Consider the following 16143-nt stretch of genomic DNA (forward strand, 5'->3'; position numbering starts at 1 on the left):
TCATGTTGGGCTTTCTCCTCTCAGAATGTGGACATCACCCGAGAACGTGAGGAAGCCCTGGACACCGTCCCTGCTCACTACTGACTCCTTCCCGGGAGGCCAAACTACCTCTTTCTTCACTGTCTTCCACCTTTACAAGCTTCTATCCTTGTTCTACACTGAGAAAACTTTGAATTTGGCCTTACTGGGAAAGCCCTGCTTTCAGTGAAGGAGCTCTCAGCAGTTCTAAAACCGGTCTTGATTTCTAGCTACAAGCAAGGAGCTGTCTAGCACTGGATGAAACTGATCAATGAAAACTTTTGCTGCATCTAAGAGGAGAAAGATGGTCACTGTGAGGCTTCTCCCACATCCTGACCCTGTGAAGTGGCTCTGGTACTGTGGGGGTGTGGAATGGGAGAGTTTCCTGGCAGAAAGAATTCTAGGGTAGCACCTCCAAAAGTGAGGTAGGAGATAGATCTCTGTAACTGCCTATGAGCCTTGTGGGCAGTATGGCTGGGGGCATGACACCATCATCCCCATACTCAGAGAAGCTGTACTTGGACCACAGTGTTCCTCTCTTCTCCAGTTCTTGCTGTCATTCTGAATGTTATCGCTGTCCATATAAATAATCCAAACAATACCCTGGCCTCCCAGCCCCCCTCAACTCCACTAATCACCCATTGCATGGACGTTAACATCATGTAGACTTCTCCCCAATCTGACTTCTTAAATATAAACGTCCCACTGTCTGACTACTGACCCCAAGTCCTTACAACTTTCTGTGTCATCCACAGGATCCCCAGCAGCATGCCTCCTACACAGAAGGCATGCATGTCATATTTTGGGGCAGCTACCAGCAACCCAGTGCTGAAAAAACAAACTCAAACCACTCACTGACTTTGTTCCTTTGTCCTTCCATCACTACCACCAGCAACCCAAACCTTGCATAATCCACACTGCTTGTTTTGGTTGCTGATCACTGCTTGAAGGGAATCTGCATTTATCTGCTTCCATAGTCACCCTTAAATCCTATTTAAACTCCCTCTATTTTCTGGCATTCTATCCCATCCTACCTTCTCAGAGATGCACTACTGCAGTCAGTTCCTGACTATTCCTTTTCTATCTGCTGTCTTTCTCTTTTGGCTTTTGCCACCATGGCCTATGAAATGTGGTCGGGTCTCTCTCCTACCCAATAAAACCCTGCCTTGTTTCCATGTTCACCTCTAGTTACCCACCCCCTCCATTCTTACACAAACATCTCAAAATGAATCTATAATTACTGTCCAGAACCTTCTCCCTCTGCATTCTTTTCCAGGCCTTCCACATCCATATATTTGTTCAAACTATTATCTCTTTGCCTGCCATGCTTTCCCCAGGTGTCTCCCCATTGAAGTCATACTTGCCTTTTAGCCTAACCTGGTCTTTTAACCCCTCTTCCCTAAAGAGCTATGCTGCTGATCCCTAACTCTTCTATGAACCCAAAATATCAGTCACAACAACCTAAGCACAAAAAAAAAAGACCCCAAAAAACTCCTATTCATTTTGCAAATTTAATGTAACTCCAATACCAAAATATGACGGCATGCAAAAAGCAAACAATAAAGCAGGATTGGCAACCAAATTTTTCATGGCGTGCCAACTTCAGTTGATTGGTAGTATTTGCTTAGACTGCTGGGTGGACAAAGATTCCAAGGACGCACCTTGGCTCCATAGGAAGGAAGGACAGCTGCAACTCATTAGTGGTATCTGTGCACATGAGAAATAAACCTGAGAACAAAACACCAAAAAGGAACATATTTTAGTATGAAATGTACTGTTTTCTCATAGTTCTTCCATTGTCCTAATCTCTCCACCCTGCCCTCCCACCTTGGGGTTTCTTATAACATCTTCCAGCACTTATATTAATACCCATGGGCCTTGGCTGAGGAAATGCTATAATTACCTGAAACCTCACTAGCCATAGGAGAAATTACAGGCACCAAGGCTGGTGGCTCCACCATCAAAGGCGGCACTGTTGCTCAGTCCATCGCTGAAGCCAGTGCTGGTGCTGGATTCGCCAGTAAAGCCAATGCTGGTGTTGGAACCACTGCCAAAGCCAATGACGGTACTCAGTCCTCCGTCAAAGCTGGTATTAGGCCCACCACCATAGCCATCACTGATGTTGAGGCTACCACTAAGGTCATCCCTGGTGCCAAGTGTGCTGCCAAAACCAGCATTGGTGCCCAGTCCACCACCAAAGCCATCTCTGGAGATCAGGCGGCCACCAAAGCCAGCACTAGTGCTCAGTCCACCACCAAAGCTAGTGCTGGTGCTCAGCCCATCACCAAAGCCAGTGCTGGTGCTTAACCCATTGCCAAAGTTAAAACCCACACCGGTGCTCAGTCCACTACCAAAACTGGAACTGTTAGCTCCACTAAAGCAGGTGCTGGTGCCAGGAGGGCCACCAAAGCATGGGTTGGTGTTACACACATTGCCAAAGCAGAGGCTGGTGCTGGGACCTCCACCAAAGCCAATGCTGGTGCTGGGAGCACTTTCAAAGTCAGTAGTGGTGCTAAGTGCCCCATTCAAGTCAGCACTAGTGCTGAACATATCACCAAAACCAGAGTTGGTGGTGGGTACACCACTGAAGCTGGTGCTTGTACTGACAGACTGCTGAAGCCAGCACTGGTGTTTAGTGCACCACCACAGCCAACACTGGTGCTGATTGTGCCACCAAAGCTGCCACAAGTACTGGGAGAGCCACTGAAACAGATGCTAGGGTTTAGTGTGCCACCAAAGTCAGCAATGGTGCTAGAAGAGCCACTGAAGGAGACACTGGTGCTGACTATGCTATCAAAACCAGTGCTGGTGCTAGGAGAGCCCCTGAAGCAGATACTAGTAGTGAATGTGCCACCAAAGGTGCCACCAGAGCTGGGAGAGCCACCAAAGCAGACACTAGTACCAAGTGTGCCACCAAAGCCAGTGCTGGTACTAAGTGTACCACTAAATACCGCACTGGTGCTGGGTGCACTGCCAAAGCTGGCACTGGTAATGAGTGAACCACTGAAGTCAGCAGTGGGGCTGAGTGTGCCTCCAAAGCCAGAGCTGGCTCCACCACTGAAACTGGTACTGGTGATCAGTGGGCCACTGAATCTAGAGCTGGCCCCACCACTGAAGCTGGCACTGATACAAGGTATGCCACCAAAGCTAATGCTGGCTCCACCACTGAAATTGGAACAAGTACTGGGTATGCCACCAAAGCTAATGCTGGCTGCACTGCTGAAGCTGGCACTGGTGCTGGGTGTGCCACCAAAGCTAATGCCATTTCTGTCACCCAAGCCACCACTGGGACTGGGTGCACCACTGAAGCTAATACTAGCACCATCACAGAAGCTAGCTCTGGCGCTACTTCCTCTGCTGAAGTCGACGTTGGTGCTGGCATTTGCATTTTCTTGGGCTCTGGCCTCAGTTTCAAATGAAAATGTGCTCCAGGCCTGAGCATTATCGCCTAACTCTTCCCTTGTTAGGTGGTGGATATCCATGTCATCCCAATTCCAGGGCCCAGCCACAGCTTCCTCTCCAATTCCCATTTGGGCTCTTGCCTCAGCCCTGGCCTCAGCTTCAGCGACAGCCACAGCTGCAGCCTGGACCTCCATCTCCACTGCCTCCTGATACTGAGCAGCCCAGTCCTTGAGGTCTTTCTTCTGCACCTGAAATTGGAATGATAATCATTGTAAGGAAAATAACATTATAATGATGTATTAAGTACATATTATGGGCTTAGTATAAAACTAATAGCAGTAATTTTTTTTTAATTCTTAGTTTCTGGAGCTCTATCATGGATCAGTCTTGAGATCCAATTTCAGCTCTAATAAGTTAGGTGCTGGGTGACCTTGAATAAGTTACTTAACCTCACTGAGCCCAAGTGTCTTCATCTGTAATATGGGAAATGATAAGACAGTAAATATATATTATGGATTAAATGTTGTGCCCCACCCCTAAATTCATATGCTGAAGCACAATTCCTCAATGTGACTATAGTTGGAAATAGGGCCTTTATGGAGGTGAAGTTAAATGAACTCATAACGGTGGGGCTCTGATCCAATAGGATTAGTGTCCCCAAAAGAAGAGGCTCTCTTTCTACCATGTGAGAACATAGCAAGATGGCATCCTTCTGCCAGCCAGGAAAAGAGGTTTCACCAGAAACTGACACTGCTGGACCCTGATCTGGGACTTTCAGCCTCCAAGACTATGAAAAAATTAAGTTCTGTCATTTAAGCCACTCAGTCTATGGTATTTTGTTATAACATTCTGAACATACTAATACAAAATATGAATAATGAATGAAACAATGTAAACTTTATACTGAGCAGTATCGTGAGACAAAATCAAGTTCCATATGTTTATATATGAACTGTAGGCTTCTCTGTACCTGCCCATTCCTGCACATAGCTTTCTCCAATCAGGGACAACCCCTACCCTTAATATACTAAGTCAGGGCAGCTCTCCTATTACCTTGCAGGCAAACTTCAGGACTTTCATCTTGCTAGTCTCATGGTAGGAGCGCAGGCCCCAGAAGAATTCATATTCAGGTAGTCTGCTGTTGGGGACTCTCTTGTACTCCAGGTACCTTGGAGAAAGGAAATGAAACTTCCTTCTAAACAAACAAATTTATTGTCTAACCACTGGGTACCAGTGGCAACCTCCTTCAAACAAATACTAAACTCAGCTCCTGGAGAAAGATTTCCAACACCCTCAGATTCACTCCCAAACACACTTCATGGTCTTGGCATCCAATATGAAGCCATTTCCCATTGGCTATGTGCAAAGTAGTCACTTGGTGCTGCAGGGGAGGCATGTATAGAGTATGATGTTACAGGAAGTCCAAAGTATCTTGCCACTTGTGAGGAGTAAACCCAAGTTCCTATTGGATGTGTTGTAAACAGAGGAACCATTCTTCAGGCACCCTGCTCTGAGCACACCCTATAATAAAGGCCTTGTGTTTGATCTGGCCTAGTCCTGGAATGGTCTACCCATGGAAATTGTGGACAGGGCTCAGTTTTAGGGCACAGGATGCCGATACTGATATCTGTAAAGCTAATGTAAGAATAGGGCTTATAAAGCACTTTATGAACAAGACCAACACACCCAGAATACTTCAGGGACTGACAATGCCCTAAAACACCACTTACATCTGCTTCACAAACTTGTGTGTAATGAGTTTCCTCACTTCCCCAAAGAGCAAGTGCCTCACCCTGACAATGGGGGAAATAACCCATGAACAAAGATCAGAACCTCCTAGATGAGGACAGAGACATTTCCCAACATGGAAGAGACGTTTCTAGCACATATGGCTATCTTAATGAAACCAGAAAAGTAGTGAACACATACACAGTCACTAGAAACAGGCAATTGAAGCCAAATGGTTCTTTGTCAGGGATGCCTTGAATGTCTATCATATATCTCATCTTAGAACAGACAGGGGACATAGAGGAGACAGGGAGCTGGGAATTCAGGACCATTTCACCATCTGCCCAGGTCAGAGCCATGGGCCCTCTACCCAGTCCAGCACCCCAGCCCACTCCACCAGACCACCAGGCTGATGCAATCCTGGAACCATCCTCTCTTGCCAAAGGACAACATGGACAGCAAATGCTGAGAGAGCCCAATCATACCCAGGGCGCAGCCCCAACTTGCGCAGCACCTCCCAGATGACAGCTGCAAGGAGGGCAGAGGAGACAGGGACAGAAAATGAACACACGGAATTCCAACAGTGGCCACCCATTCAGCTGCATGCCCAGCCACTCACCCTCATTGGCCTTGTTGCCACTCATAAAAATGACACTCAGAATCACTATGAGAAGACCTAGTTTGGGTGTGTCCTTGGTCCTAGGAGAATGATAGGACAAAGACAATATTTATGTCCCACAGCAATCTGAAAAAAACACACCAGCCAGCTCACTAGGCCAGCCTCTCCCAGATTCCTCGGGTATGGGAGAGTTTGCCCAGTCTATGCTTCAAGCTCTATGTAAACCTGGGCAAGAAGACACTTAGACTCAGTCTCCTACAGTAAAATGGGGAAATCACATCCTTCCCTCCTGAGGTTGCCGAAGAGGATGGAAGAAATACTAGCAACCTTGTATGACTCAGGCACACAGTCAATGTGAGTCCCTTCTTTCCCTCCCAGAACCTTCAGCCATGAGAGAATTCTAGGCACAGTCCACTAATGATCCTGCCCTTCAAGCATCATGACCCACCCACACCAGAAAGCCTTCTCTTGAGAACCACTCTACCAAGGCCAGTGGGAAGAGACAAGCAATGACAGGTCTGCTTTCCTGGGAAACTTCTGGACAGACAACTTGATAGCAGGGATGCCCCACCCCCGGCTTCTATGCCCTTCAGTCAATCATAATCAGGCACCACTTTTGTGTGCAGGATTCCAGCTATATGCGGGAGCTAGGACAGGGGCTTTTCAGGCTCCGTCTATCCTGCCTCTCTAAGAGGGTGTGGGGGGAAAGGACAGGGATGAGGTAGTACCATGGACAAAAGCAGAAGCCTCCCTCTCACCCCAGCCCCTCCGCAGCTTACGTTCCCAGTATGCCTGCAGAGGATTCCTGAGTGCTGATGAGAATATACAAGCTACTCTGCTTATCAATTTCCTTCAGATTGACTCGAAACGTCTGCCAAGTAAAAGAATAACCTGTGAGATTACAAAAGTCAGCCTACACAATAAGCTTCTGAAGCATTCAACAGCTCCCCATGTACTTAAGGATGTATGTGTGTGTGTGTGTGTGTGTGTGTGTGTGTGTGTAAAATCAGTGAGATAAGGCACATAAAATACTTATCTACAAGGCCAACACACAGCAAACAGGCAACAAATATGGTATTATAATCAACATTACCCTTGTAATTAGTGGGAATGTAGGCAGACAGAGAATGGAGAATGGAAGGGAGAGGTAAGCATTAGGACATGTCCAGAAGCAGATAGAAGCCAGGACTAAGTTGGGTGGCTTAAGTCCTACTGTGCCCTTACCACTGACTTGTGTGACTCTTGAAAAATCTATGCACCTTCCTAGGCCACCATCTGCCCATCTGCACAGTAAAAGGGCTGGCTTACTGAGTCTCTGCGGTCCCCCCGGAAAGAATATTATACACCTTTGTTCCAGTCAAGGAGTCACCATTGTGTCCATCCCCCAAGGCTACCCCTTCACCTTTTCCAGAGCATAGCTTGCACGTTCAATGATCTCTGGGAAATATTCATCATATTCTTGGATCACATCCTTCAAATGTCTGCAGGAGGGGAGAGATGGGAGAAACTAGGCTAAGATGGGGCAACAGAGCAGCAGCCCTATGCTAGCCCTGTGGGGTCAGTATAGTCTGAGTCCTAAACTGTGTTTAATGGGAGATGTCATTAATACGGTGAGAGGAGAGTAGGGGAGGACATATTAAAGAAAAAGTGGGCCACAAAGGTAAATTATTACCCCCAGGGCATGGGGGAGAGGGGAATACGGAAGAGGGCTGGTATGATTCTACCTGAGCGCTTGATTGGGATCTTTGTCTCGTCCTTAACCAACAGGTATTTCACCAACTTATTTGCCTAGGAGAAAAGGAATACATGGGGAAATCTCAGTACGTTTTCAGAAAACTTGGAAGAATGTCAGAGAAGAGAGCAGGTGAAAAAAGACTGAGCAGCATTGGATTCTTACCCTTTCTTGCAAAATGGCCACATCTTGGGGTGGTGGAGGCCTCTGGCCCCATGGGATCCACCTGTAATTATGACCATCTCTCTCATTCCCATTCAGGTGCTTGAACTGCATCACCAGAAAGAAGGAAGGTCCAGAGTCACTATGTGAAAGATATGCCTCTGTCTCCTTACTTTGACTTCTCCTGAAAGTCCCCTAAACCCTCCCTGTAGTGGGCCCTGACCTTACTTTTGGCCACTCTGAGTCCTAGAGGTGTCTTTCACCATCTTCCAGGCAGGTATTTCATTTCCTACTAGGTTCTTCTTCTTTTGGCCACCACTAACTTTGCTAGCTGTACCCCTTGGACAAGTCTCTTCTCTCTATGACACAAATTTTCTTATCTGTCAAACTGGGACTTACGATCCCTAGCTGGTAAGTTACTTTCAAAACATAAAAACATAACCTGTGTGACTGTACCCAACACAAAGGCTGGCACATGGTAACTACTATGTAAATTAAACACACACTGCATTATATCCAGGTTGTAGCTAAGTGTATGGATGTCTTATTTTCCCACTAATCTGTGAACTGCCAGGGAGCAGGAACTATAATATATCACATTGTTCTCAACATCTCTCATAGCCTACCTGAAGACCGGGACTGTCTCCGAGTAAAAAGTCTCAGTAAAACTTTATAGAATAAATGAACAAACTAGGAGGATAGGAATCCAAATGCAAATTTAAGGATGGTGATATCATACATCTCACCTTTCGGTTCTTCTTGCCCCAGGTCCTGGTTGTGGGCTCCAGACTCAACTGAGCCAGGTAGTCATCTGCCAAGGCCTGGACAGCAGCAGCAACCTGAGTCTCAAGGGTACTTATGTTGGTCTGAGAGCTGGCCATCTTGGCCTGGGCTCATTAGTCAACAATTTGAGTCTGTCTTTCAGTTGGCCAGACCTTAGTGGCAGCCTTCTGAGCCCTAGACCCTCTCTTGACCTGGAGGGTGACTGCTAGGGCTTGGTTTGTGATCATCTGAATGGCAGGCCTCAGAGATCTCACAGGCAAAAATGTATGCCCTTATTGGCACTCTTCTTGCCATTTGATTTTTGGGGCCAGATTGCTGCTGAGATCTCAATCTTCCTGATATCTTTCTCAGTAGTATTTGGGGACCCTAGGAGTTCAGTGTCAGTATTTGTTCCTTTAACAATTGCCTTATTGTCTCTGGAGGCTTTCTTAGTTCGAATGGAGGCTGCTGTGGCCTGTGTATTGATTGTCTCATTGATAATTTGGCCTTGGGTGGTAGCTGTGTGGGTGGTATTTGAAGCCAGTGAGATCTCAGTGGCACTATATATGGCCTTACTGGCAGCCTTCTTAGCCTTCAAAGCTTTCTTAGGTTTGGTGAAGGCCTGTGAGTTTGCTGACTCACTAGCAAGTGGAGCCTGGATAGTCTGTGTGGTGACTGGCAGTTTCAGGGACTACAAGGGTGACTTGATCTGTGTAGTGACACTCTCACTGCCAGTTGGAGATTGAGGGCCTTGGGCTGCCTTAGCAGTAACTCTCTTTGTCTTGTTGGCTTTCTTAGGCTGAGTGGTGACTGCAGAAGCCTGAATACTGGCTGCCTCTGTGGTAGCTGAAACCTAGTTGATCTGGAGGTTGATTGGCAGTTTTAAAGCCTGCACAGGTATTTTAGGCTTGTTAATGGTAATTACATTGGCAGATAGGACTGGAGGGGCAGCAGGTATTGTCTTAGTAATAGCCTTAATAGGGGCCTTCTTGGTCTTGCTTTTCTTAGGCCAGTTTGCAACTGGTGGGTCCATAGCCAGGGCGTCCTTTGTTGCTGCCAAGAGGGTATGCATCATCAAGACTGTCCTCTTCAGTGGTCTCAGCCTGCACATCTGGAGGGAAGTGAAGCCCCAAGCTCCAAGGGGGAGGCAGAGGGCCCTATACACTTAGGATTACAATCTGCTGATCTATCTGACCTCCCTACAGCCCTTCCGGGAAGGTCTCCCCTTTCTCTGAGAACTGATTGAAAGGGAGGGTGAGCGAAAAGGAAGAGAGCAAAAAAAGAGTCAGGATGTATTTTTTTCTCCTCTTCCTCCACCATGCAGGGGAAGACTGAAGCAAGGTAGGCAGGAAATTATGCAACTACAGAGTGGTAGGGGGCTCAACGCAGGAAGCGAACCCAAGATGGGGCAGCTAGCCTGCCAAGAATGCAGAGAAGCCTCACCTGGAACGGAGGCATCCTATAAACGTAGTCATTTCTCCTATCCATTTTTCTGGGAAGCCAAGTAACAGCTGAGCCTGAGGAGAAGGAGTCTGAATTAATGGAGAATGAGAGGGAAAGAGATTCATCAGACTTTCTGAATTAGGGAGAAACCTCATCTAACCTTGGGGCCCAAACCCTTCAACTACTGGGTTCTCATATATAGAAACCTAGACGGTCTGGTTTCTAAACTCTACCTCCTGCCTCTAAGAAACCACAGTCATTTCTACCACCCCACCCCTTTACCCCACAGAAATCTTCTACCGCAACTCGATATTGCGCATGCGCAACACCCAGAGCCCCGCCCACCCCAGGACCTCAGCGCGCAAGCGGCTTTGGTAACCCTGACAATCTGACCACCTCAATCCCACACGCTCCACCCCCTTCAACATCTCGGCACACTCTTCTAACTGCATCACATCTCAGTCCAATCCTTCCCCCAACACAGACGCCCACCCTCCGCTCTACAGTACCTTTCCGCACTTCCCTTTCCTTTTAATATGTCCCCTCCCTCTGCTCTGCAGTAAATCCCTGCACCGCCCCTTCCCCAAAAGCGCTCCCCCAGAGCTACGTCTACAAGGGACCAGTTCCACCCTTTCTGCAACATGGATACCTCACCTAGAAACCCAAAGGTATTACGCGTTTGTGTATTCCTTGTTCCCAAACCTACCAGGTTCTGTCTGTTCTCTTTTCAAACCAGAATCTATCGGGTATTAGCCCCTCTTTTCGCCCGTCTGAGCTCGCTCCTTGCAACTGTTCAAAAGGCATTCTGCCTCAATCTTTCTCCAAGTCCTCATCCCTACTTTCTGGCCCGAATCATCCTGACCCTTTTCTCGAGGCTCAAGGATTCCTGTCATCGCTTATCTCCCTCCAGAACGGAGTTCCGCTCCGTCCCTTCTACCGCCTGAATTATTTCTTCATCTCTCCTTTCTGCAATACCAAACGAGTCTGCATCCATCCTTTCTGCGGCCCGAACAGAGTGCACATCTTTCCATTCAGTGGCCCAAAAGAAATTCTGCCTCCTCCTTTCTCCCTTGCGAATCGGATTCCGGCACCTCTAAACCCAACCACTTCGATGCTGTTAGCTTCCGAACCCCTAGCAGGTTTTCTTCAAAACTTAGGGGCGTGAGGAATCAAGCAAGTCAAAGCTGCCTACCGGAGGGCGGCCCAGTTTTCACTAAAGCTGGACACCTTGGCTCACCTCATCCTTTTGAGTCCAGAAGGTGTCTGCTCTCTCCAAGCCTCTCCTTAGGTCTAAGACTGTCCAGTCCCCCTCCCCAGCCGGAAGTGGTCCTGCCTCATTCCGCCTCCAGAGGGGTCTTCTTCCCTGCCTGTCAACCTCCTTCCTGCTCCCTACTACCAGCTTTCCATTCTCCTCGATGTGATCTCTTTTCTGCTTACTACCTCTCATTCAGCAGTCAATCTCTCCCGTTCTCCAGTTGATTTCTCTACGCCCCACCGTGTGTCCCAGATCCTATTTGATTCCTCTGTTCCTGCTCAGACGACCGTGCTCCTCTGAGCTCCTACACAAACCTGCTCTAATGCGCCTGCTTCCTGTCTGCTCCAGTCCACTCCATTCTCCCAGAGGCTCTCACAGTCATATTTCAAAGCACAAAGCTGACCATACCTACAGTCTCCAAGAGATCTCTTGGCCTGCAGACTTAAATCCAGCTCCTTAGCCTGTCGTTCAAGGCCTTCCATAATTGGCCCCTGCCAGTCTTTCTGCTCAGTCACAGTCGATGACTTACCATCCCCCAAAGATATGCTGCCTTCCGCCAATGCCATACCTTTGCTCAAGCTGTTCCTCTACCTGCAATGTCTTTGTTCCCCACTCCAGCCCCCATGCCTTCCTGTAAAAGGCCTGCCCTCCTAAAAGGACTGGTTCAAATGCTGCTTTCTCCAAGAAACCTTCTCAGGTGACCCCAAGTTAATTAGTCCTTTCTTCCCCCTACTTTTTTGCATGGCTCTGTCAGAGCCCTTACCAAATTGGGTCAGAGCTCTCTGTTTACTGGTTTATTCTCTGTCCCAGCTGCTGGATTCTGAGTTCTTTGAGAGCCTCATCATGCAGATATGGTTCAGCTCTGAGACCTCAGAACTCATGTCCTGCTTAACAAAGCATACATTGGAATGAAATATTGCATTACCTTCTTTGGGTCCTCCTCTGTTGTTTATCCCCTCTCTATTCCCATTATGTCCTCCTTTCTCCCATTGTATGTTTTTTTAGTTTTTTCATTAAGCTATGCCAAAATCCAGTTCTATTCCTGAACTTTCCTAATACATAATACAATCACCACTCCTTTAAAGTCAATTTAGAGTTGGATTTTATCTTATGTGCAGCCAAAAGCATACTTGCACAATAATCTGTACCAAGTTGTCACCAGTAGGGACTTCAGCAAAAGACACACGTTAAAAAAAGTGTAGAGCCCTGGCTGGTGTGGCTCTGGGAGGCAATCGATGTATGTCTCTCACATTGATGTTTCTTTCTCCCTTCCTGTCTCTAAAAGCAGTGAAAACATGTCCTCAAGTGAGGATAAAAACAAAAGTGTGGAGTATGAGGTATGTTGGCTAGATCTACACTTCCTCAAAAAAATTTCTACACAAATAATAAGCTGCATCTGAGACTGGCTAGAGTCAAAATTAATTAGTATATAATTATGGAAATGAAAAGTACCATAAAATAATACTTTTGTCTAATCAGTAAACACTAAAAAAAGACATTTAAATCTAAAAAGAGAAAGATTGATAATACATAGTGTTGGGGAGAGTATGAGTATCTCATTGAATATTTGTGCTGGTATACATTTGTCCAACTATGTTAGCTAGTAAAATTAAAGATGGACACAACTTAGAACTTAAAATTCCACTACTAGGTAGTATCCAAGAAGCTTGTTTTTAAGGATACATGAAAATGAATGTTTATTGAAGAATTATTTGTATTAGAACAGAATTATAAGGCTGCCCAAAATTTAAAAACAAAGAAACAGGCAATTTGAGAAGTAAATTGTGACATATTCATTCAATGGGATACTATACAACAGTTAAAATATGTTATCAAAATGGATATTACCTACTGATATATTCAGTATGATATGATTTACATGAAGTTTGAAAACATGCAAAACTACATTCTGCATTATTTATGAATACAAACATATGTAGTAATAGTATGAAGAGACATACACAGGAAGTGATAAATGGAATTTGGAAAGAGGTACACAAGTATCTATCTCTAAAATATTCTATATATTCAGTAATATATAAATCAAGCAATGCTTTGTAGGCATTGAGCTGGTAGAAAATGGTAGCCAAGGATTATTCTCATTAGTTGACATCTATATCATAATGGTCTTTAACTATTTTGAATATTGCCTCTGCAAACAAACCTTATAAAACGTTAGGATTTGATAGGTATGGATAGTGTGTTAACATGTGTTTGTTATGTTACAATCTGTACATTAATGCATCTTAAATATTTCACAATAAAACCTAAAATTCTATTAAAGACATAAAATATGACCTGAGTACATGAAAAGATATATCACATTTATGAATATAATGATTTAACACTATAAACATTTCAATACCTCCCAAATTTATTTATAAATTGAGTGCTATCTCAACTAAAACCTTAGGAAGAATTTTTTAAAGGGGCAACTAGACAAACTCATTCTAATACATATCTAGAAGAATAATGATACATATAGCTAAAACAAATTTGGGGAAAAAAAGCAAAAATGATGGAATCTCCTTACCTGATATAAAGAATACTGAAAATACATAGTTTTTATTATTGTTGACACTATTACAGATGTCCCTCATTTACCCCCCTCTTCCCCCACCTCCACCCAGCACCTGCCCTTCCCCCAGCCTTCACCATATTGTTGTCTGTGTCCACGGGCTGTGTATGTATGCTTATCCATTCATTGGCTAATCGCTTCAGTACCCCCTACCCCACTCCCTAAAAAGTGTGCTACTAACACAGTAACAGATCAATAATGTATTATTGGAACAGAGTAGATAATCCAGAAACAGATTAATGTTACAGGGACACTTGACATATGGTAGAAATAAATCACTGAGGGTTTGATAGATTATGTAAGAAATGGTGCTGGGAGAATTGGCCTCTACATCTGTAAAAAATAAGTTTTTATTTCTATGTCTCACTGTGTACAAAAGTTTTAAGTTTTAAACACTTATGTGAAAATATACAATTATAAACTCTTTGAGGATATCTTTATAATAGAAAATATATTATGATTTTTGAGGTGGGAAAGAATTTGTTAAACAAGATTCAAACAACATAACCCATGATGATAAAATGTATGAAAATGCATCAAAATTAAGTATTTTTAGTGTGTAGACCAAAAAAACCCAGATGGGTACAAGACAGGTAGAAAATTGCAATGTCTCTAAAAAATGACTGATATCTAAAATATGTAAAGAATTCCTGAAAATGAGCAAAATAAAATGCACAAAATATTTTTTTCTGCTAGAAAAATTGAGTAGAAAATAAGTCAGAACTATCAATAGACATTTCATAAAAGTGTATAACCTAATAATAAATATATAGAGACACACCCATTATCACTTACAATCAGGTAATTGCAAACTTTTAAAATAAGACTTTGGTCAATATCTATCAAATGGGAGAAGTTAGCAGATCAGATAATGTCAACTGATGGTGAGGATATAAGGAAATGGGAACCTTCAGTTACTTCAGTTGAGAATATGTACCAGTGAAGTCATCTTAAAGAGCACTCTGACAGAATTAAATGCAATATAGAATCCATTAGCACTGTAGTTGAGCAATGCTACTCCAGAAAAGCTCTCTCAGGCCTACCAATTACATGTACTGTATGTTTATTACAGTATTATTTTGGTGGCAAAATGTTAGGAGAACCTAGGAATGTATAATCATGAAATATATATGTAAAATATTGTATGAATATTTGATAGAATCCTATGCAATGTAGAGAATCAAATCAAATCTACATATAACAAAATGGAGAGTTTTCAATATAATGTTAAATAAAAGAGTAAAAAATAGAATGAGATTTAAAATACAGTGCCCTTGGGGGATTCCACTTTGCAATGGCAGTGTAAGTCCCCCAACAGGCACCACCTCTCCATTAATTACACAGATAAACACTGAACAAATTTTTTTTATTATATTTTATTGATTATGCTATTACTGTTCCAATTTTTCCCCTTTACCCGATTCCCCCCAGCATCTCCCACTCCCTTAGGCAATCCCCACATCTTTATTCATGTCCATGGGTCATGCCTATAAGTTCTTCGGCTCCTCCATATCCTATACTGTACTTTGCATCCCCATGACTATTTTGTAACTACCAACTTGTGCTTCCTAATTCCTTTACCTTTTCACCTACTCCCCCACTCCCCTCTCCTCTCTAGCACCATCAAACTGTTCTCTATATCTATGATTTTGTTTCTGTTCTGCTCATTTCTTAGTTGGTTTTTTAGATTCACTTGTTTTTTTAAAAATAATTTATTTATATATATATTTTTTATTTATTTATTTTTAGAGAGAGGGGAAAGGAGAAAGAGAAGGAGAGAAACATCACTGTGTGGTTGCCTCTCACTCACGCCCCCAACTGGGGACCTGATGTGCAACCTAGTAATATGCCCTGACTGAGAATCGAACCAGGGACACTTGGCTCGCAGGACGACGCTCAATCCACTGAGCCACAGCAGCCAGGGCCAATTGTTGATAGGTATGTATTTGTTGCCATTTTATTGTTCATAGTTTTGATCTTCTTTTTCTTAAATAAGTCCCTTTAATATTTTATATACAGTAATACTGGTTTAGCGATAAAGAACTCCATTAGTTTTTTCTTGTCTGGTAAGCTCTTTACCTGCTCTCTGATGCTAAGAGATAGCTTAGCTGGATAGAGTAATCTTGGTTGTAGGTCCTTGCTTTTCATCACTTTAAATATTTCTTGCCAATCCCTTCTAGCCTGCAAAGTCTCTTTTGAGAAATCAGCTCAGTCTTGTGGGAACTCCCTTGTAGGTAACTACCTGCTTTTCTCTTGCTGCTTTTAAGACTCTCTTTATCTTTAACCTTTGGCATTTTGATTATGATGTGTCTTAGTGTGGGCCTCTTTGCATCCATCTTGTTTAGGACTCTCTTTGCTTCCTGGATTTGTATATCTATTTCCCTCACCAAATTAGAAATTTTTTCTTTCATTATTTTTTCAAATAGATTTCCAATTCTTTGCTC

At 44.1% G+C, this 16143-nt stretch overlaps 2 protein-coding genes and 1 non-coding gene across 4 annotated transcripts in view; 1 reads left to right on the forward strand and 2 right to left on the reverse strand.

Annotated features, from left to right (window-relative positions):
* The window catches only part of PFKFB1 (6-phosphofructo-2-kinase/fructose-2,6-biphosphatase 1), a 56519-nt gene extending 54919 nt beyond the window's left edge, over positions 1-1600 (forward strand). For both annotated transcript variants that reach the window (XM_090265194.1, XM_090265195.1), the window contains one exon: positions 25-1600. In XM_090265194.1, coding sequence (XP_090121320.1) covers positions 25-84 — 60 coding nt within the window. In that variant the 3' untranslated portion in view covers positions 85-1600. The remainder of the gene's footprint in view (positions 1-24) is intronic.
* On the reverse strand, positions 1518-8717 carry TRO (trophinin). The gene is given in 13 exon segments (XM_090265196.1): positions 1518-1746; positions 1922-2627; positions 2630-3668; positions 4474-4588; positions 5151-5213; positions 5634-5676; positions 5768-5847; positions 6547-6638; positions 7170-7246; positions 7333-7335; positions 7492-7555; positions 7665-7769; positions 8408-8717. Coding segments are annotated over 12 exon segments (2640 nt in total). The 5' UTR covers positions 8672-8717; the 3' UTR covers positions 1518-1746; positions 1922-1932.
* Positions 4815-4943, reverse strand: LOC149991352 (small nucleolar RNA SNORA11). The gene has a single exon (XR_016508758.1). It is a non-coding gene; the product is annotated as a small nucleolar RNA SNORA11 (small nucleolar RNA).
* Positions 8718-16143: the final 7426 nt, after the last annotated feature.

This window comes from Furipterus horrens, unplaced genomic scaffold (assembly GCF_987537825.1).
Source record: "Furipterus horrens unplaced genomic scaffold, mFurHor1.1.pri manual_scaffold_17, whole genome shotgun sequence".
Taxonomy (NCBI): domain Eukaryota; kingdom Metazoa; phylum Chordata; class Mammalia; order Chiroptera; family Furipteridae; genus Furipterus; species Furipterus horrens.